The following is a 22,573-nucleotide window of genomic DNA, read 5'->3' on the forward strand; positions in this document are numbered from 1 at the left end:
GAACACCCAATATAGCGTTAGGAATGCCGTAGAAGTTAAAGAATGTATAGAAAATTTGGAAATTGATGACGAGGATACAATAAGTAGTTTTGATGTTGTTAACTTATACCCAAGTGTACCGAGGGGGCGGGCGGGAGATTGTTTACTAAGGTGGCTGTTAGAAAAAGGAATAGACATCCTAACTGCTTGGGAATATGTACGATGGTATAACCTTGTAACGGAATATAACTTTTTCTATGTCAATGACAGTATTTATAGACAAAAAGAAGGCTTGGCGATGGGAAACCCCATTTCGGGTATAGTAGCGAGCATTTTTATGCACTTCATTGAGAAGGCAGCTTTGGAAAAAACAGGAATGTGTATTAAATATTATGGGAGATACGTTGATGATATCTTGATTATAGGAAAGGGGGTAGCACTGAACAAGGTTTTTGAAGAATTAGAAAAACAAGACGAAAGAATAAACTTCACTAGGGAAAACTTAAGCGATGGAAAAATCAATTTCCTGGATCTTAGTATCTTGAAAGAAGGGAATAGGATTAGAACAGGAGTACATCATAAACCCTTATCGGGGAACTTATATATTAACAAGGAATCGGCGCACCCCGAAATAACAAAGAAAAACGTATTCCTTAACTTTTTTATTAGGGCCGGTAGACTATGCAATAATGAAAAAGAAAAAGACAACGAAATTCGGTGGATAAGAAAAACAGGATTAAAAAATGGATACACAAATAGAGAAATGGATAAGATAGCGGAGAGAGCACGGAAAATTATTAGGAAAGAAGGGGATCAAAAAGAGGGGGAAAAAATCGAAAATAGGAGGGTAAAGTACGTTGGCATCCCTTACCATCAATCCGTATCGGAAAAAATCGGAAAAATAACGAGAGATTTTGGAATCGTTTGCGGGATGAAAGCACCAAAGAATGTAGAAAAATACTTCACCGATTATAAGAAAGGAAAGACAACTAGGGAAATACCGGAAAAACAGAAGGGGGTTTATCGAATAGAATGCCAATGCGGGAAGGAGTACATAGGACAGACGGGCCGAAATATGGGTAAAAGATGGAGCGAGCATGAAAAGGACATAAGGGAAAAAGTTCCCAAAACGGGTCTCTCAGAACATATTTTGGAAAGTGGGCATAGAATTGCAAAAAAAGAGGTAATCAGAAAAGAAGGGAGGAAATTAGGAAGAAACGTGTATGAAACAGCGAGTATTTGTAGGGGGGGGAAGAGTAATCTTAATAGGGACGAAGGAAATTTGGAAGAAGGGTGGATCAATTTCCTCAAAAAATAGGATAAAGCCTGGAAGATTGAACCCAATATCGGCTTCCACGTCACTTCGGAAGTTATGCAAGCTGCAAGAGAGGAACGTGAATTCACGTTGGATTTGTGACGTAATAAGGGGAAACGAGAAAATTAAGGAGAGGGGAAATATTCGTTGAGAATTGACCTTCATGTGGATAGATAAGCACAGTTGGGTAGGAAAGGCCAAACCTGCAGGTTGCATTGTGATTTATGCAGGTTTTTTAGAATTTTGACTTTTTTAACTTTTTTACCTGTGAATAGGTCTACTGTGCAAGTTTTATTAGGGAACGGCTTGGTTTTTACGTACTTCTAATAGCAAAAACTTAATATTTTAAATGTACCCTAACCAACCCTTAACCACAATCCTCATATTACATTTTTGACGCAGTACTATGCCAAGTACTTAGTTTTTATACGAACCTGAGGAAAGAGATAGTCAATCTCTGAAACGTCATTCTACAATAAGAGCACTATACTCACATACGTAAGTACAATTTTTAACTTTCCTTTTCTATATTCTGGATTTGTGAGTAACACGCGACAAACCTATAAAATGCTATGAACAATGTCACATGTAGTATGCTGAAGATAATTTTGTTTTTATTATTTTAGAAAGCTCTAGAGTTTATTTTTAGGGCTGAGCAGATACCGATGTCAGTAGGGGGTTGCGCAGGGGGAAAATTCAATTCCGGAAATCGTATGGAGGTTTATTGGTTACAAGGCAATAACGTTAATTGATGGACACAAAATGAGACAATTCTAGGTCAAATATTCCCCATGTCCCTGACAGTTTAGACTGAGGAAATGAATTTTCAAGCTGCTTCCTTCTTGTAATCATTGTTAATACAAATGATGTAGAACTACTACTTTGCACAAAAATCTACTTATCCTATCACCTTATAATCAAAAAGTTCTAGGCTTGTTTCCTGGTGTAGGTACGCGAGGCTTCCATTTTTAAGGTTGTCTTGGCTAGTTTATCTGACTACAAATTTGGCATAAAACTAACCCTTGATATTTGCTGTGTTTAATATGTCTAAAAATCTGGACATTTTTCCACTGTTATTTCTTATCACATGCTTACAACATATTCTGTGCCCCTCCCAGAAAAAAATTATAGATCCATCTATGCAAGTACATGTATTTTATGTTGAACACACATGCTCATATATAAAGGGTTTTCCAATAAGAATGATATGATTTTGAATTGAACTGGCAACTATGCTTCAAATGTTATAACTGTCACTAGTTGTCATTTGTGTTTAGTATACTGTGACAATTCATCATGGTTAAATACACGCTTCAAGAATGTTTGGTTGTTGGGCTTAGAGCAACTGGATCATAATTTTGGGCAAAATATTATCTTCTCAGATGAAGCTCATTTCTGGTTAAGTGGATATATTAACAAACAAAATTGTCATTTTTGGTGTGAAAATAATCCACAAGAGATTCACGAGAAGCACTTGCATCCGCAAAAGGTCACTGTATGGTGTGGTTTATGGCATGGTGGCATCATCGGACCATTTTTCTTCCAAAACTAGGTAGGAGATGCAGTTACAGTGACTGGTGAGTGGTACCGATTGATGTTGACAGATTTTTTGTGGCCATCTTTAGATGAAATTGATTTGGAGTACATGTGGTTCCAACAAGATGGTGTCACATGTCACACTGCTAATGCCAATATCGAAGTATTGCAAGAACAGTTTGGTGAAAGGATAATTTCAAGGAATGCAACTGTTAGTTGGCCTCCAAGAAGTTGTGATTTAACTCCTTTAGATTGCTTTTTGCAGTGTTATTTGAAATCTATAGTCTATGCAAACAGATCACGAACCCTTGATGCATTAAGAATGAACATCGAATGCTGCATTCGTGACATTAGGCCCGAGTTATTGCACAAAGTCATTGAAAATTGGGTTCATGGAATTCACTCATGTGCATGAAGTCGAGGTGGGCACTTAAATGATGTGTTATTCAAAACATAATGTAATAAACTATGCTTCAAAATAATATAAGAATTTGGTTGTATCGGAAATAGTTTTTATTTTATTTCATTGTAAAATCATATCGTTCTTATTGGAAAACCCTATGTATATAGGTAGATAAATAAAGGGGCATTGGTAATATTTTGCAAGGGGAGGGGGTAGTTTGTATATCTGGCACTGAGCATGGCCACATAGAAGGTGGCCACATGGCCACATTTATGTTGTGCATGTGGTGTTTTTTGGCTTTTTAAGGATAGTGCAAGCATGTGACATCTGATGCTTTGTTCTTGAGTACTTATATAGCTTTCACAGTTTGTCGTATGAGATCCAGAAGGATGTAACTCCAATTGATCAAATTTACAGGAGATAGGAAATCATGTATTCTTAGGAAAATGTCTGACTTTCAAAAAGAGTCAGTAACTTGGAGATACATTACTACTAAGGATTGGAAGTGGAGTTATGTTAATCTGACTCCAGATTGAGCTCTTCATAGGAGTTTATTTAAACAAACTGAAAACTGCATTTTTGGGGTTACATTCCTCTGGTTCTCATACGAAGAATTATGTTAACTGGTATTATTGTAGATTTTCACATGAAGATTTAATCAATATACAATATGTATGTTGAATAATTAAATACTGCAGGATTAAATTTAAAACTCCAGTCTGTTGTTTAACTTAACAACAATTCTGAAAAAGTATTTGAAACACATTAATTTCCATGACTTTGAGCCACCATTCACAGTCATCCGTTTCATCAAGAGAATTCCAATTTGAAATGTATGATCATGGATGAAGGTAAAAAGTCCTGCAAAGCAATCGGTGGTTAAAATGCTTTCTATAAGTTACTTAGAATTGCTATTATTTTGCATGAATAAGTAGAAAACTTTCGTTTTTCTGGTATCTACCATATTTGCTGGCATATAAGACGTGCTTTTTTTTACTTTAAAAATAGGCATGAAAAACAGGGTGAATCTTATTCACTGATACTCAGTTTTTGATTCCTTCATTTCTGGAAATGGTTCTCTGTTCTGAGTTAAGACGTATTCTTTTGTGATTCCTTGTGGTGTGTGACGAAGAAGATAAAAATGTATTATTTTCTAGTTAGATTGGGTAAGTTATTTGTTGAAAGTAGACCTACATGTTACTTTATATTAGAAATAGTGCAAATTAATTATAAATTCAGTGATAAAGTTTTTTCCTAAAAAATGTGTTCAAAAAAAGGGGATACGCCGGCAAATACTGTGTATTTGTACTTTATTTTTTAAAAAATCTATTGTATTTTTTCCAGCTTGCCCTCATATGTAAACAAGCCAGATCTCCTAGAAGCCATGCATCAAGGAAATAGTCACTCGGTTGTGAAGAGTAATGGAAAAATGGCACCACAACCACCAAAGTCTCACACCAGAGGTAACACAACTGCCAATCAGGGAAACAATCGTAGCTGGAGCAGCAGGAAGGTGCTTGGAGGGTTGATAGACAAACAGAAACCTGGCTCGAAGAAGGAGCAGTTGGCAAATAAGAACAAGATACCTCTGAGTGAGTTCCATTTGAATTAATTCTCCCTAGATTTAACTAAAACTTCCTCTTTCTTATCCTCACATGCACACACACAAACAATACTAGGGTACAGATCAGACTTTGGCTTTTCAAAAGTGACAGTGTTACTTTTAAAGTTAACTGTAAGATACTTTTACAGTACAGTAAAACCTCGTTAATCCAGACTAATGGGGGGGATAAGTTGACCGGTTTAACGAAAGTCTGTATTAACTGAAATAACCTAAAAGAACAGTAGAAAGTGCATTAAAACTCCATTTATAGCAACAAAACACGTTTATTGTGGTGTATTTAAAGAGCATAGGTTTGTACAGCCACTTATTATAGTGACCAGAGTTTTATGAGGATATGCCAAGGGTATTCCTGTGTCAATGTGGCTTCTTCTCGAAAGTCTCCAGGAAACACAATTTAATCAGTGGATAACCGTCTTTTCTTTGGGAAGTTCTCCCATGGACTTTGGATGTACGTATTCTTAACCGTTACGAAGCAATATGACGAATGTGATTGTTGACTTCTAGCCACATTTAAAACCTTGCGTTCTGCTTTTTTTTTTTTTTTGCCTGTCCGGATTAAGCGAAGTCCGACTTATCGAGGTCCAGATAAATGAGGTTTTACTGTACTTTATTCTGGATAAATATAACTTGTAGAACATGTTGCTTGCATGAACAGCAAGCATTTTTTTTCACTGTGGAGACTTTACACAAGCTTTCAGTAAATTGTAATAAACCTCATATGTTTAAATATGTATTTAATATAACATAATACCCAGTCAACACACTAACGTTGCCACAATGTTGTATTTATGATGAATGTTGTATGTAGGGGAACAACGTTGTGATAACGTTGCATCAACGTTACAAAAAACATTCCACTGAATACGCTTTAGTTTGGATGATCACCACCATGAGCGCCACAAGCGTCAGATTGGAGTGTTTTGTTTAATCTGAATTTGTGTGTGCACTGACCACCAAACCTTATATTTCCTACAGCATACACTAGATGGCAGTGTGACTCAAATGAAAAACAAACATAACTTTTAGTAACACAAATGAGGATACTTTCAATTGTAATTAGTGAAAAAATGTGTTTTATTATCCTTCGAAAGATGTGTGAATATTGAAGTTGTAAGGAAGATCAGAAAATGAAATGTGTTGAATACAAGTGAAACTCCCATGATAAATATTTTTATTCCAGAATATATAATGAGGAGCTAAGTACTGCAAAAAGAAACTGATTACCAGGTGTAGTTAGAGATTGGTTAAGTCATCAAAATCTCTGGACTAACAATTGCCTATTTTGGTGGAGCAGGAAAAGTTTTTATAATATGTAAAGAGAAACTGTGACGTTACAAACATGAGTTTTTCCTGTTACGCATATGTATTATATACAAAAATGGCTTGGCAAGATTGCTAATAGCTTACCATGCGAAATAACCATATTTTAAATATGCATTGTTATATTCGTAAATTACACAGGCAGCAAGGTAATGTTGCAAGGAAGTTGTGGCAACGTTAACCCCTGACATACCTAACGTTGCTACATAATGTTCAGTATATGTTGTGATAACGTTGTCACCCAACGTTGCAGCAACGTTGAAAAATGACCCTTAAACGTTGACACAACGTTTTCACAACGTTCTATCAACATACATTCAACGTTGTAACAACGTTAGGTATGTTAGGGGCTAACGTTGTGGTAACATTACCTTGTTGAATATATATATATATATATATATATATATATATATATATATATATATATATATATATATATAACATATATATAATAATATTATATGTACTTTAAAAATTATACCACACAAAATATTTTTGCATAACAAATATCTGCATATATATGAAGATTAAAATTTAATTCCCATTTTTTGTTTTAGCAAATCATAAAATGTACAGAAGACTAACTGTTGCTTTTGTTACTTGTTCAAAAAAAGTAACTCTCAACTTCCAAGTACTGTTACAGCTAAGTTGGTGCAATTGAACTTTCTAGAACTTATATGTTAGAATTCCTGCAGTCCACAGTCAAAATAGTCCCCCATTGACTAAGCATTAGTGATTAGTTCATGATCTTGCAATTGGAAATTCAGAGTTGTGCTTGTGTTTTTTTTTGTTTGTCCCTTCATCATTTCAGCTACTGATCATTCATTCTCATCTTGTGATTAACGCAGTGCTTAAAGCTAGCAAACTTTTCGTAAACCATCATCCCAGTTGTTTCAATGTTGCCACACTAAACCATATGAACATAGGCATTGGATTAACATAAAGAAAGAAAAAGTATTAATTTTCTTTCATCAACCACTTTACACACTATTAAGTTATATGTACTTTTCCATATCATGTTGGCTTGATCAACAGGACTTTTAACCGTACTCCGTATTCAAACAGCTTTGTAATAAAAAGAAACTTTGAAAAGAAGGAAGGTGGGGAGCGTAATGTAATCTTCCTCCTATCATGTAGTCGTTATTGCCGTGTAATCAAAGTGTCCCGAGTTCAATACCTGGTGGAGGCACATAGTGGTTCTGATCCCACTTTAAACTGTAGGGCCAGTCCCAATTAGCCTTTCTGTGGGAATTAAATCAAAAATTCAAAACTCCTTTCATGAACATCCTAGTGCCTTTATAAGAATTTACATAAAATTATTTAAATTCACAGCGATCACAAACATGGTTGAAATATCTTCTTATGCAATTATATAATCATTTCATATGTCGTTTGTCTTTTGCAAAATATGCACATAATTATTATACAGGGTGATTCAGAATTCCTATTACACACTTCTAGGGGATGTAGAGGGGACTTAGTAGATCAAGTTTTGATAAGGAACCTATGTCCGGAAACGTACCGTTTTGGTACTACACAGATGACAAGATCACATAATTTCACATCTCCCGCTTCACGGTAGGCAACCCACATTGATGAAGGGCAACGTCTTCAGTCACCTGATGTCAAGTGTGCTGCTTCCAACATCCTCTGTTACAATCCGGTGTGCTTCGACCTTCACGTCAGTTGCTATTCAGTCATTGCGGAAGACAGTACAGTATGGTTGAATACACGTTGGCCGAGAACACACACATATGTTGTTAATTTGCGGCGAAGCTGGACGTAATGCTAGAGCTGCGCAAAGTCTGTAGGCCGAGTGTTTGCGGCATCGTGTCACTCCATCACATACCATTTTTGCCTGATTAGAGCAACGGTTGTGAGAAACAGGTAACTTCAAAGTTAACAAGGCCGACCGTTGTGCTCCATGGACATGCCGCACTCTCGACATTGAAGAGGAGGTCCTTCATCGAACTGATGAGAACCCGTCGACAAGTACTCATACCATTGCACGTGTCTCAGAGCAGCGTCTGGTGTATTCTTCATGACCAGCAGCTTCACCCGTACCACCCCCAGAGAGTACAGGCAATGGGTCCAGCAGATTTTGTACCACATGTCAATTACTGTACATTGTTTCTACACAGGTGTGTGGAAGTTCCCAAGTTTCCTTGGCTTGTTCGTTTTACGGATGAAGCACATTTCACCAGGAAAGGTGTTTTCAGCAGTCTGAACAGCCACATTTGGGATGACGAAAATCCTCATGCCATACATTCTCATGGGTTTCAGCAACGGTTTGGCATCAATGTATGGGCTGGTATCATTGATGGTTGTCTGATTGGGCCATACCTTTTTCCGGGCCACCTAACAGATCCGAGGTACTTGACCTTCCTGCAAGAAGTATTGGCACAGTTCTTGGATGATATGCCGCTGCACATTCTCCAGCACATGTGGTTCCAACATGATGGTGCACCAGCACACTTTTCCCATGACGTCCGACAACATCTCAATCAAACATATGGGGACAGGTGGATAGAACACGGTGGACCAACTCCTTGGCCACCACGATCGCTGGATGTAACGTCTCTTGACTTTTTCGTATGGGGCCACATGAAGAGTCTTGTTAATGAGACTCCTGTAGTGTCTGAGGAAGGCCTGGTTGCATGAGTTCTGGCTGCAGCAGACATGGTTCAGCACACACCAGGTATTTTTGAGCGTGAGTATGCAAACATCCTTCGGAGGTACACTGTTTGCAATGAACTTCAGAGTCTCCACATCGAGCAACTCTTGTAGTAACGCAAGTAAAGCGGGAGATGTCATCTGTGTAGTACCAAAATGGTACGTTTCCGGACATAGTAGATCAAGTTTTGATAAGGAAGCTAAGTCCCCTTTACAACCCCTAGAAATATGTAATAGGAATTCTGAATCACCCTGTATAATTGTATAAAAGATGAGAAATGATAAATTATGTTTGTGGATACACTGTCCAATTTCAGATTTGCTTGCAGTGTTCGGTGGTATTTACTTCAAATTGAATGAATTATGAAGAAAAGATGTATGTATTTCCTTTATATATAGTACAGTGATTCATCTGATATACATGGTTCTTTATTTTAATATTCAGCTGAAATAATTATTACATAATTTACTTCCTGATTTCCAATGAAAGTATAGGGTGGTCCATTTGAGATGTCAGAAAAGCTAACCTTATGTACAAGAAATTATATGAAGTTATTCTTGTTAATGATACATACGTACATGTGTAGGAGAGTCACAAGTGTTGTGTTTCCCAGCTCATTAGCACTCAATATGACAAGTAATACTTGAGAATTTCACAAATCATATGACACATTGTGCACACTGTTGCAACATGACCACCATCTTCGACTACCATGCATGGTAGCCCCACGTGGCTGAAGTCTGTAAACCTCCACTTACATCCTTTCTGCTTATATTAGAACAAATTGCTCAGAGATATATAAATTAACCTCTTGTATATAATGTTTACTTTTCTGACGTCTCAAATGGATCACCCTGTGTATTGTGCATGTAACAAGCCAATTGGTAATTCTTTGAACTGCAAACTAATATGTGGATTTGCTTTTGTTATAGATTCATTACCATCATTTAGCAGCCTAAGGGATGGTTTGGACAATGGGGACATAACATCAACAACCACCGGACTTGACTTGGAGTCCATGCTGGATGGCCAGACAGAAAATACAAGTGATGATGATCTCAGCACCACGATTGACACCACAGATGCACATGCCATCAGGAAGCAGCTGGAGGGGCTGGAGAACATGTATTCAGAGGTAGAATTAACTGTAGCAATAGTTGGCCAAATTGTGTATATAAGTTAGAGCTCTGGTTCAAGGTTCATTGAAATGCACAATGGGTATTTACTTTTGACACTGAGCATTTAGAGTAAATTTACAGAGATCTTTTACAAAAAACATGCTAAAACATAGTTGTCAGCCACTTAAAATCAGTAGATAACCATGTTTTTGTGCAGAGGTCGGTCGGCCACTTTGCAATTATTACAACAAAGGACCAACAAAATATATAAATAATCGTAGAGTACACAATTAGCTAATTGTAGGCCTATGACATTATATATTTAGCTTGACTTTTACCAGCTTTAATAAGAATTCTTCATCACTACTGCCACTACGAACATGAAAACAAGCCTGAAATTGAAAAATCTTCATATTTGTAAGCTGTTAAGCTTGTAAATCTGGAATAAAAGATACTCAATGTAGTTGTGAAATGCACATGATCATGATTTTTTCTTAACCCCTTAAGTGTGGAATTTGTTGAACAAGTCGCTACTGGAAAAATGTAGGTTTTTCGTCAAATTCAGTTGAACAAAATTTATTGAAATAATACACCAATATTTGCATGACTTATTCTTTCATAAAGTTTCTATCTATACAAAGGCTTTCATATTTCACGACAAATGTAAGTAATACAATGGTACACAAATACAAATACAATAATACTTATAAAATAATATCAACATACAGTAATACACAACATATGGCATATATATATATGCCCTCCGCATTGTGCTGCTGTAGTGCGGTAGGCGTATATATACGCTTGGTTTGTTTCAACTATATTCGATTTACTGTGCCATATATAGTCACAGAGATGTTTGGTGAGACAGTTCTAGCTGTAGTAGAAACAAAAAATAGAACATGAAAAAAAAAAAATCCTTTCTTCTTTATTTTTGTCTTCTTCTTTTTCCTCTCTTGCTACTATTTTTTGTATGATTCAAATGATTTACCACATTGTGAAAAACAGTCATTTATTTGTTGGTGTTTGAAGTATGGTTACTCTCTTCAGATCTTCGTCTTCCTCTTCCTCCTCCTGCTCTCTCTCTGCCCCTCTGTGTGTGTGTGTTTGTTTTGGTCTTGATGTGTGAAATATTCTGTGATGGGTTCCAAATGTAAATTTTGATAAGTGTTTCTACACTGTTTTCCAACCTCACATTTTTTTTTCAAACACCTGATTCTGATGACTAGCTTTTTTAGTTATCACATGTGTGACTTTAAACAATGTTTTCTTGGTGTAAAATGTTTATCTTTCTCTTCATAGTAACTTCTCAGTTCCTCTCATGATACAGCAAATGGAACTTTGTTTATAACTTTTGTTCTGCTACTCTTTTGTGTTTTTGCATTTCCTGGCAACCAAAGATGCTGTTGTTAAAGTAGTTTCTGGCAACTTTTGTCAGCTGCACTTGCTTCAACTTGGATATTTGGAAAAGTATTGCTGCTACTTTGGCATTGCTATTTTGTACAGTTTTCTCCATCCTTTTTATTGCGATACTCTTCACGATACTCTTCTTGTTGTGGGACACAGCTGAAAATTGATTTCATCTCTAGGATTATGAAGTAAGTTATCATACCTATGGTAAACAAACTGTTCCTTGGACCATGAAATCAGTTTTGTACGGTCGGTCAAAAAGTAACGCACAATCCTCTATAGCTCGGGAATGGTAAGGACTAGAGAAATTAAATTTTGTATGTAGAAGCATTGGTCCTTTACCACCTAACCAACACCTAATTGTTATTTCCTGTTGCAAATTCATAAAATAGTGATTCTGAACACTTGTGCCAAATGAGAATTTACACTTAGCACGTTGGCATAGTAGGGTGTCACGTTGATCATCCATGGTGGCTTTCAATCTGGGATGGACAGTGGTGCCACAAGCCCCATACAGTCCTGACCTAGTGCCATCGAATTTCTATCTGTTTGGACAACTGAAGGTTGATTTGCGTGGTAAACAGTTTGGAGATGACAACGAGCTCATTGCGTGTGTGGAAAAGTGGTATAAAGAACAACCTAAAGAGTTTTACGAACGTGCATTCATGTCATGGAAAGAGGAATGGGCTGATATGAAATTTTGGCCGATACCGATAAAGTACCGATATAAATTTACCGATACCGATAACCGATATTCTACAGATCCGATATAAAATTGTCCTTGAAGAACCTGAAATGATCATTGATCTGCTTAATAAATGTGTGTTTCAAGGTGACTGCAGTGCAAAAGAAGTTTAATATTTAGACATTTACTTTTTTAGAAAGTAGGGCATGGAGATTATCCATAAAAATTACAACAAAATGGCAGAATTTTGCACTAAATTATAAGATATTTATCGATAGATTGGATCAGTAAAATAATCTGTAATTTTACCGATACACCGATGTGCCTATATTGGCCGATACCGATGGAGTACCGATTAATCGGTTCCATCCCTAATGGAAACAAAGATGGCTGCAGTGAAGTGAAGCACATGGATCATACATTGAGTGACATTTCCAAAGGACCAATGCTTCTACCTACAAAATTTCATTTCTCTAGTCCTTACCATTCCCGAGCTACAGTGGATTGTGCGTTACTTTTTGACCGACCTTTCTATAACAGTTGTAATAGAAATCAAACGATGTTTCTCCCATGCCATGAAGGCACATTTAGGGGATGTGGGGGTAGTGCCCCACACGTTCTTGATCCTGCCACTTGGAGGTGATGTGATCAGCACCATGCTCTGGCCACCTTTACCTCGCCAGGGTTGCCCCCAGGTACCCATTGATTTGAGGCTGGACGAGTTCCAGAGCCACTTTATGTAGGTACAGGGCTGGAAAAATTTCGACCATAGATCATCCAACCTAGGAATCGAACCTGGGTCTCTCGAGTGGCAGTCAGACACTTTACAAACTAGACCACCGCAGCTCTTTATCAAACGATGTTTAGACATCTGAAATTTAAATATGGAAAAATTGACACGCTAATGAAAGCTATACTTTTTGTGAGTTTGTAACTGTAGTTTTTAATGAGACTTTTTAATAACGTGTGTTTCCACATCTAATTGAAATTCTTCTCTTGGTAGGTCCTGAAACTTTTAGGTGTGAAGAAACATGGGAGCAGATACCAGCCCTCGGATCCCAAGATCAACAAGAGGCGATTGTACGGCAGCATGTCATCCCTGCCCAGCTCTGTGAGCAGTCGGCCTGTGAGGGACAAGCGAAGGCAGGACGAACGCAAGAAAGTGAAGGATATAAAGGTGATTTTTTTATTTCCAATATGTTGCATTGTTCATTGTCCTGCTGTATTCTAGATGAATGCAGGGATGGTATCATGGAACATTTTTGTAAAAATAATTTTCACAATTTCATAAGTACTTTTTCACATGCAATATTAATTGAACATTATCAATTGCCTAGTGCTTTTAACTATACTTATTCAAATACTACATTTCGAGAGAACGTCTCTTCTCTCGTCTTCAGATAAACACATTTCTCTTTGGCAGTGGTGGAGACCAAACATATGACAAACATTTTACTACAAATCCAGTTCTTAAAGAAACTCCTGCCCCCTCCCACAAAGTCTGTTGTAGATTTGATCCCCACCACCTGAAAAGGTGCTCTCTTGAAACATAGTGTGAGAATAAGTATAGTTAAATGCACTAGACAATGGATAATGTCCACTTAACATTTCATGCTAATATGGAACTTTTGCATTTAACATTCAGACATTTCTTACTTTTCACCCTTTAAAATTTGACTTGTGATATCATTATACCGAAAGTTTTGGTTTCTAGTTTTAGTTAGGGATGGATCAGTCTTTTGTTTAAAGTGGATTCTATTATTTTGATGGTTTTTATGCAGCTTTTCCATCCCTTTAGGGTAGTCACGATGATTACAATGAATGCTAATTTAATGAAAGAGTAGTTCCTTCCCAGAAGTCTTTCCTTCTTTATTATTTTTCTACCTCTTTGATAGCAAGTATGAGGATGGATGATGGGACAAACAGAATGGGTATTTCCAGGGATAGTCAATCGAGGTAGCAAGACTACTGGGCAGGGGTGCCCATAGGGGGGGATTACGATGCAGGCGGCACCAATCAAGATTTTTGGGGGTATTTTTTTTCCCTTCAAATAATGTAAAATTCATTTATATATTTTCCCAACATATATGTAAAAATGTCATACCTTAAATGCACCATATTTAATCCATTAGATGAAGAAAACAAAGTGTTTAAGAGCATTGTCAAAAAGGGTGGGGGAGAAATATCTAACTCTTACATATTAGGCCTTAATTGACATGTGGGTTCTGGGGGTATTCTGAATTAAACTTTGGGAGGGACAGTATCCAACTCTAGGTGTTAGATTACGGCGGGTACTTTAGTTAGTGGCATTGAGCATTAAATTGAGGGAGGTATCCAATTCTTGTGTATTACTATTGTCTTAAGACTGTTGCGGAAATTCTGATGTGGAGACTGAGAATTAATTTTTTGGAGGAGGCAATATCCACTATTCAATATCAACAGTAAGTCTAAAATTGACATGGAAATTTTGGTGGTAGGGTTGAGTACTAAGATATGAAACTCTTGATAAAGTGTTAAATTTTAGATTCTCAAGGGATTTCTGTAGTGAAGATAGAGTTCGAACATGAAATTTTGGGGACTGTATTTAGTGATATGGTATCCATGCGTTTTCTATCCCAAACGTGCCAAAAGAGAACCTGGAAAAGACTACATACCTCTGGATTCTAAGAACCCCATTAAATGAATATTCTTGAAAGTCTGCAAAGAAATGGATGTAAATTTTTTCTTGCTCGCTTCGCTCTCAATCATGTGTTGCTGCTGAAATGCATTTTTGGCACTTTACTGAGGTGAATGTGAAGTTTAATACTATAGCTGCATTGCAAGACATTCTTGATATTCATTAATAACATCACTTCTTAAAATATAATAATGTTTAGTGTTGGTATACTGCTTAATTTAAAGCAGGTGCATCATTTGTGACAAGAAGCTAAGAAGAAAGTTAGTTTCGGTAGACACGCTGTCGTAATTAAATACTTTGTGGGGATTACTATATGGTTTGAGAGTGCGAATCATATGATTTGGGGGGGGAGCATTGCATGATTTTGGGGTGATGCGCCATTGGCCTTGGGGGGGATGGACACCCCTGCTACTGGGGATACTGGGGACACTGTTACCCCATCATTATAGTTGGCTACTAGTTGTAAGATAGCAGACAAGAGGTGTGAACAGTAAAGTTTGAGGTTTAATATGCAAACAAGTGGCTTTTGGTTGAAGTTGTGAATGTTTACATAAAGGTAGGGATGTGACGAAGCTGAAAATTTACCGATGCCAATGTACTCACTGATAATTTTTGGAACCGATACCGATATTTAACCGATTCCGATACATAAGATTATTAAACAGAAATGGGATGTTATTTTCAGCACGACAAAAATAAATTTGCTATGTACATTTCTATTTCATATCATATGTATACCTAGTCTTACCATAAATACTGTCCCAAAGTTTTAAGTAAATTGACACAAAATGCAGAGAGATATTGTAATATCATAATAACATTACTGAAATGGATGCATGACAAATCAAAATCACAAATCATTATTCAAAATGGCCACCCTTATCATGCACACATTCCGTAAGTCTTTGTGGCCACGCATCAATTGAATTACGCAACACATCGACTGGAAAATGAGCAACTGCCTTCAAAAGAGACCGCTTTAAACTTTCAATATTGGGATGTCTCTTCTTGCAAGCAATCTCCTGAAGCTTGGACCACAATTTGTAGTCCAAAGGGTATAGGTCTGGACTTGGAGAAGGCCAATCCGAAGTGGAAATTAAGTCTGGTACATTTGCCTCCAGCCACTGCTGTGTTGTTCGGGCCTCATATGTTGGGGCTGAATCCTGCTAGAAGCTCCAGTTCTGACCATGGAAGAGAGTGTTGTTGAGATTCTTGACTAGTGTCTCAAGCACTGTCTGCTGGTACACTTTGGCTGATGTTTTTACCCCTTTTTCACAGAAATGGAGCGTGCCCTCATAGCAAATGTTCCAGACTTCATTTCCACTTCGGATTGGCCTTCTGCAAGTCCGGACCTATACCCTTTGGACTACAAATTGTGGTCCAAGCTTCAGGAGATGGCTTGCAAGAAGAGACATCCCAATATTGAAAGTTTAAAGCGGTCGGTCTCATTTGAAGGCAGTTCCTCATTTTCCAGTCGATGTGTTGCGTAATTCAATTGATGTGTGGCCACAAAGACTTACGGAATGTGTGCGTGCTAAGCACGGCCATTTTGAATAATGATTTGTGATTTTGATTTGTCATGCATCCATTTCAGTAATGTTATTAGGATATTACAATATCTCTCAGCATTTTGTATCAATTTACTTAAAACTTTGGGACAGTATTTATGGTAAGACTAGGTATACATATATATTCTCAAGAGACCCGAATGTACATTTGCATCTACAAAATATTATGTGAACCTTTAAGAAGAACATGGATTCTCAAGAGATTGAACATTAGTACACAAGCAGTTCTTTGAAATGCAAAATTAATTCCTGTTCTGCCAGATTCAACTTCAGAAATACGAGATTTGGAAGCACTTCAGGAAGTAACCGACTTCTTCTCTTATCGCAAATCTGTTCATCAACACTGAACACTCAATCACTGAATACTGATGCAGCAGGTATACCCAAGTATTTTCTCAGGACTTGCTTCAGGTTTGAATATTCATTTTTGAATTTCCAATACAACAGCAGATCCTGGTTCAGCAATGTACTGTTTTATTTCTGATTTATAGTTAGGTTGATCCTCTGAGTTTTCAATAATTTTATTACAAAAACTCTACAGTAATGACGAATCATAACCAAATTTTCAATCTTACAAAACTAGAATATAAAACTTATTAGGAGGTAAAAACTCTAGTATAATCTGTACCAGTTTAAATATCGGATTTTTGCCGATTCTGATACCGATGCCGATGTGTCAATTTCGGCCGATTTTCATACATCTGTAATCGGCTTCGGCACATCCCTACATAAAGGTAAATGTGGTTCATGGCATTTCTCGTTCCTACTGATGAAAATTAATTACCAATATCACTTTGACACCATGCCAAGGTGACTGTTATTGATTCTTAGAAGTGGACACAACTTGAAAGTAGTTCAGAATATTTGTTAATTTTAAGATATAGTTTATACTTGGAACTATAGAGCATCAATCTACCAAACTTTTACTTCGTTATATTAATTTTCAGGACACTGCAAGTTTCCTGAACTCCTACTACTTTCCAATACCAATACCTTCGTATCAACTCAGCTGAAAAATTAGTATTAGGATCTGCTTGTTAAATTGTGTAGCCTTCCAGCCAGGTTTAAGGTGCAGTGTGAAAAGCATTGATTTTAAAATGCTTGTCAATTGTTATATAAATGTGCCGGGTCAGCAACCGGCGTGGGACCGCCTTTATGGCAGTCACCCGCTGATAACAGCCAATTAGGCCTACCGATTCTTACAGTTTCCAATCTCTCCTCCCTGAAACAGCCAGCAGGGAAACAGGATTTTGTTAAAAATAGCTGTTCTGCGCTGTGATTGCACACTGATTAGTACGGCGGTGGAAGTATAGCTGTACACACGCTACTTCTCAATGCTGGCTGGAGAAGCAACACTACTACTGTGTTGAATGTTGCTGGAGTCACCCAATGATACATCTATGCCTTACCCAGGATTCAAACTTGAGGCCTCTAGCTTCGTATCGCATTATGCTGACCATCCACCGTGGAGGCCAGCAGGACTTTAGAGGGAGATAGTGAAATGTCACTCTTTGTGCCAATTTATATCGCATAAATCAAATTGTACAAATTGTAGCTTTTCTGGCAACATGTTCCAAACAAGTGTTCTCGGGTTACCAGCCAGCTTAAGTCAGTGTTAGCATCCAAAATTTTGAGCACATACCAACATGGTAAGAGTAATGTATGCACTTAAAACATTGGATGCTAACGTTGAATTAACCTGGCTGGTAACTTGAGAAAACTTGTTCGAATTCGTGTAAGGAATTCAAACCTAAGAACTTTCAAGGCGAGATCGAAATCGAGCACTGAGCTGGCCATGTAAGGATTTTTTTTTTTTTTTTGTTATTTGTGTTGTTTTTCCTCCACTTCTGGCTAATCGTGAAGATGAGGATGAGCGATGATATGATGAAACTGACGAAGGAACACTCTCAAAGATCACATATCCCCAGGCTGAAATTTGAACTTGGGACCCCATTGTATCTAAAGATATCTGTTTGGCGGTAATTAACTCTGATAAGCTTACTTTTCATTTTTCCACGTACATTTTTCTCGCAATCGATTTTGCCACTCTTCTGGTGGCTTCGTCAGGCATATACTGTCTTGCTGCGGATGGCGTGGTTCCTTCTTCTTCTTCTGCTTGTGCTCGTGGCGGCGCTAGTTCATGAAGTCCTTTCACTTTCTGCCATTCTCGTGTGGGTAAAGTGCTTCCTTCTTTTACCATGCATTGGGGTTTTGGTGACAAGAGCTGGAACCGCTGCGTACAGTGCATGGTAAAACAAGGAAGCACTACAACTAGTGCCGCCAAGAGCACAAGCGAAAGAAGAAGGAACCATACCATCCGCAGCAAGACAGTACATGCCTGACGAAGCCACCAGATGAGCAACGAAATCGATTGCTAGAAAAATTTATGCGGAAAAATGAAAAGTAAGCTTATCAGAGTTAATTACCTTGAGACCCCTGTCATCGTAGCACACTGTGCTAACCATTCTGCTGGTGGTCGGACATGCAAGGAAGATAATTAGTCGCGTCCAAGAAAAATTCAACTGGTGACAATCTTGATTCTACATACATGCAGTCTTTTTATCTTTCAGTTTTCATTGCTAAGTATTCTTTAGTAAGTTTACTCTCCCCCTCTTCTCCTCACTTCAGCCCTTCTTCACAATCATCCTATTCCGGCATTATTCTTCATCCATCCCTTGGTCTTCCTTAATATTATTGTAGTCACCATAAACTCTCCACATGCCCTAACCAGTAATTTTACTACATAAATGAAGAATGTACAAATCTTTCTTCTACTTAATGCTGTGCACAAGAAAAAAATACACTTGCATTTTTTTGTTAGATCTGTTTTATTACAACAGTATAATAATAATACATAATGTATTATATAATGTATATTTTATCTACTTGTTTGCATTTTCAAAATTTCACCATTATAAACTACTACAGTAATATTTAAGAGATATGTGAAGTATACTTATACATGCTGATATTTCTTTTCCAGGGAATCAACAAGAGATTTCAAAGGCTTGAATCGCATGTTGTGACATTGGCTCGAAGTGTGGCACATCTCTCATCAGAGATGCGAACCCAGCACGTAATGATTCAGGTCAGTACTGAACCCAGGATTTTATTTGGGGAAGGGTGTTGTTGAACCTGGGGCATCTTTTGTACACAGAGAGAGAGAGAGAGAGATGTATAATATTGAATGAAATGAAGGAGAGTCAGAAGGGCTGATGGAAAATGAGAAGAAAATACAAAACACTTGCCAGACACTGGAAAAGTGGAAATTTAATTTTTGGAGGCCACATCTTCAGTCATAGGTAAAAGGTGGCAGAAACAGAAGTGAACGTTTGACCTGCAAAGTTGCCAGGTTCTGAGATACAGTTGGCACTGAAAAATGTGGTGCTCTCACCAGGCTTGTTGAATACTTAGCAATATGCATGTAATACTTCAAGCAGACAAAACCCCAGAAAGTCTAAACATTGCTTAGATATGTAGATGATACATTCATAACACAGCCATGGACGTCCACAAGGGGGGTGGGGGCACAGCCCCCCTTGGAAAATGAATGTCCCCCTGAAAATTATATATTTCACACATAATTTCATTTCAGCCACAGTAACGTGTAAATTTCAGACTGAAATAGTGTTTTTTGAGGGGCATGACTATTATGGGGAAAATATGCCTCCTTTGCCCCCCCCCCCCCCAGAAAAAAATAACCTTGCTTGCTCATCCCTGGAAAAAATCCTGCGAACATCCATGGACATAGCCACATGGGATGACGCACTACCAGATTTGAGCTCTACTTTTTGTTTAAAGTCCACTTTCACACACAGCTAGGCTAATTGAGACTGGATGTATGGTTTAGAGTGGGATCCTTACAAATATGTGTCTCCACCAGATTTCATCCAACACCATTCATTCATCAGTTAGGTTCATTGTGCAAAAGAAACAAAACACACACCTGTCATTCATTCCTAGATGCCCTAGTAGATTGATCCTGATCTCAAATATCAACAGTTGTACATTGAAAGCCAACACACACAGGGAGATACCTACACTACAAATCAAACCATCTCAAGAGTACAGAGAAGCCATTATCCAGTGCCTAAGCTCAAGGACCAGAAGAATCTGTTCAAATCCAGCAAAATGCTGACAAGAACAGGAACACATCATAGATACAATGAACCATAACAAGAGAGACATCCATATCCAAGTGGACAACCCACAAAATACAAAGACTGACTCGAAAGGCAAGATATACAACCGTACCTTCCTGGGTAGAGAGTAGAATTAGTTCAAAGTTCCTAATAGGGACAACATGCCATGTAAATGTGGACAAGCTTACATAGGGGAATCTATGCACCCTGTAGAGAAGAGAATAGATGAACACACATATATAGCAGCACACATGTAACTGGAAAAGTTGAAAATAGCCAAATATGCATTGAATAAATTACATGGAATTCAATGAAACAACATAATTACTACAGAAAGGACAAATTGGAAACAAAGAATTCACAGCGGGGGCAGCCCAAAACCCTATAAGCTTTCCCAACATAGAATTGAAGCAAATATGCCCCCTTCCCTCTCTTTAGAAAATAGAAATAGCTAATTCAAATAAGCAAAAAGTGGTATATAATTCCAGGTGGTACTGTGCAGTAGTTGGTTAGTAAACTGTTTTTTTTTTTTTTTTTTTAAATTGCAGTTGTGTCGTAGGTTTGATCCTCACCATCCAGGGGTGCACACCGGATGGTGATATTTTCCTTAAAATTCAACATGTGTATACTTTTCTAAAATATATGCTATGTAATGGCACCATGCTGCAACATGTGCGATGAGACAGGGGAGGTGGGATACATTTCCTTAGTAATCCATTTACTTTAGCTGGTTTTCCAAATCAGTATTGGTACTAGGTTCACCATATTTAATCCATTAGATGAAGAAAAAGCTAAATTTAGTGGGGGAGAATGCGTAAAATGTTCAGTAAAGCTTAAAAAAGTCTTTCAGTAACAGGATAGTAGGAGACACATTGTCCTAATTAAATATTTTATGGAAATTACATATATATGATATGATCTGAGGGGGGTGGCGACCCCTCTCACCCGTGAGAAAAGAAATTGTTCACTTGGAGACAAGAGAAAGGTGTTAGAATAGGTATAAGTAGTAGATGTGCAGGGCATGAATCCATTTACCGTATTTACTCATGTATAATGCGAACGTTTTTCCAAAATTTTTGCTCCCATAAACTGTGGTGCGTACTATGCACGGAATAAATTCAGACAGCCAACATGAAACCGTACAGGTTCATTCCATGATTTTGGGACACTTGCATTCATTTTTCATGTTTACAGAACCCTATCATGTTATATATCGTTGTAAAGCTTAAATCCTGCAGTTTCTGAATATGACAACAGTATTCCTTTCAAGATAACGACACTAATGTGAAATGCGGTTGAAATAAGTTCATCACAAAATGAAGGAACGTTCTGATTTCTATGGTGCTTTGGATGAATGAAAACATAAGGAAAAAGAAAACTATAATTAAAATGTATTACTGGCTAAATAATTATATATGGAGTGTGTAAATTCCTTAATGGAAGAAATCTTGTGCTGCTAACTGCTAGTTTGAAGGTCCTGAATGTGGCTTGTATAAATGTTACGTAAGTGCTTTTAGAAAAAGTAAAGAAGGAATGAGCAAAAGCACGTATAAAAGTTTGAAGGCCATTTCACACGATTTTTCACTTTGTGATGTAATGTTCTGCGACACCAAGAAAAGCAGTGCAACTCTGGCGGAATTTGAGCATGCACCTTCCGTCACATGGGATGCATATCAGCAGTATTTGTTGGGCGAGAAATAATAGAAAATAACTTCCTGAGCACTGAAAATCCATAACATAATTTTGATCTCCCTTTCTACTATTACAGAATAAATAAAGTGGGTAAGAGTGAAATCTTTCGAATGCTAAACACTGTGGAGGGAGAAGGGCGAGGTGGCATGGGTTGGAGACTTATTGTTTACATATTCTCATCTTGGTCCACATAGCAACAGGTGACTCATTGAATAGGTATGATGTTATTGACTCTTGATCAGCATAGCTTTACGACCTACAACTAAGAAAGCCATTTCTTGAAACTGGCTTGTACTGCGCATTATATACGAAATATAATTTTTTGTAACTTTTACCCATCAAAAAAAGGGTGCGCATTATACATGCGTAAATACTGTAACATTACATAATAATAGTCTTTAATTAGTCTTGAAAACAAATGCTTAATTTT

General features: G+C 37.4%; 1 protein-coding gene across 9 annotated transcripts in view; it reads left to right on the forward strand.

Annotated features, from left to right (window-relative positions):
* The window catches only part of LOC145981056 (uncharacterized), a 288,517-nt gene that overhangs the window by 260,231 nt on the left and 5,713 nt on the right, over window positions 1-22,573 (forward strand). For all 9 annotated transcript variants that reach the window (XM_083114161.1, XM_083114170.1, XM_083114162.1 and 6 more), the window contains 4 exons: window positions 4,578-4,825; window positions 9,784-9,986; window positions 13,068-13,241; window positions 19,293-19,397. In XM_083114161.1, the coding sequence (XP_082970287.1) occupies window positions 4,578-4,825; window positions 9,784-9,986; window positions 13,068-13,241; window positions 19,293-19,397 (730 nt within the window). The remainder of the gene's footprint in view (window positions 1-4,577; window positions 4,826-9,783; window positions 9,987-13,067; window positions 13,242-19,292; window positions 19,398-22,573) is intronic.

This window comes from Lepisma saccharinum, chromosome 28 (assembly GCF_977018435.1).
Source record: "Lepisma saccharinum chromosome 28, izLepSacc3.1, whole genome shotgun sequence".
In the NCBI taxonomy this organism is placed as follows: Eukaryota; Metazoa; Arthropoda; class Insecta; order Zygentoma; family Lepismatidae; genus Lepisma; species Lepisma saccharinum.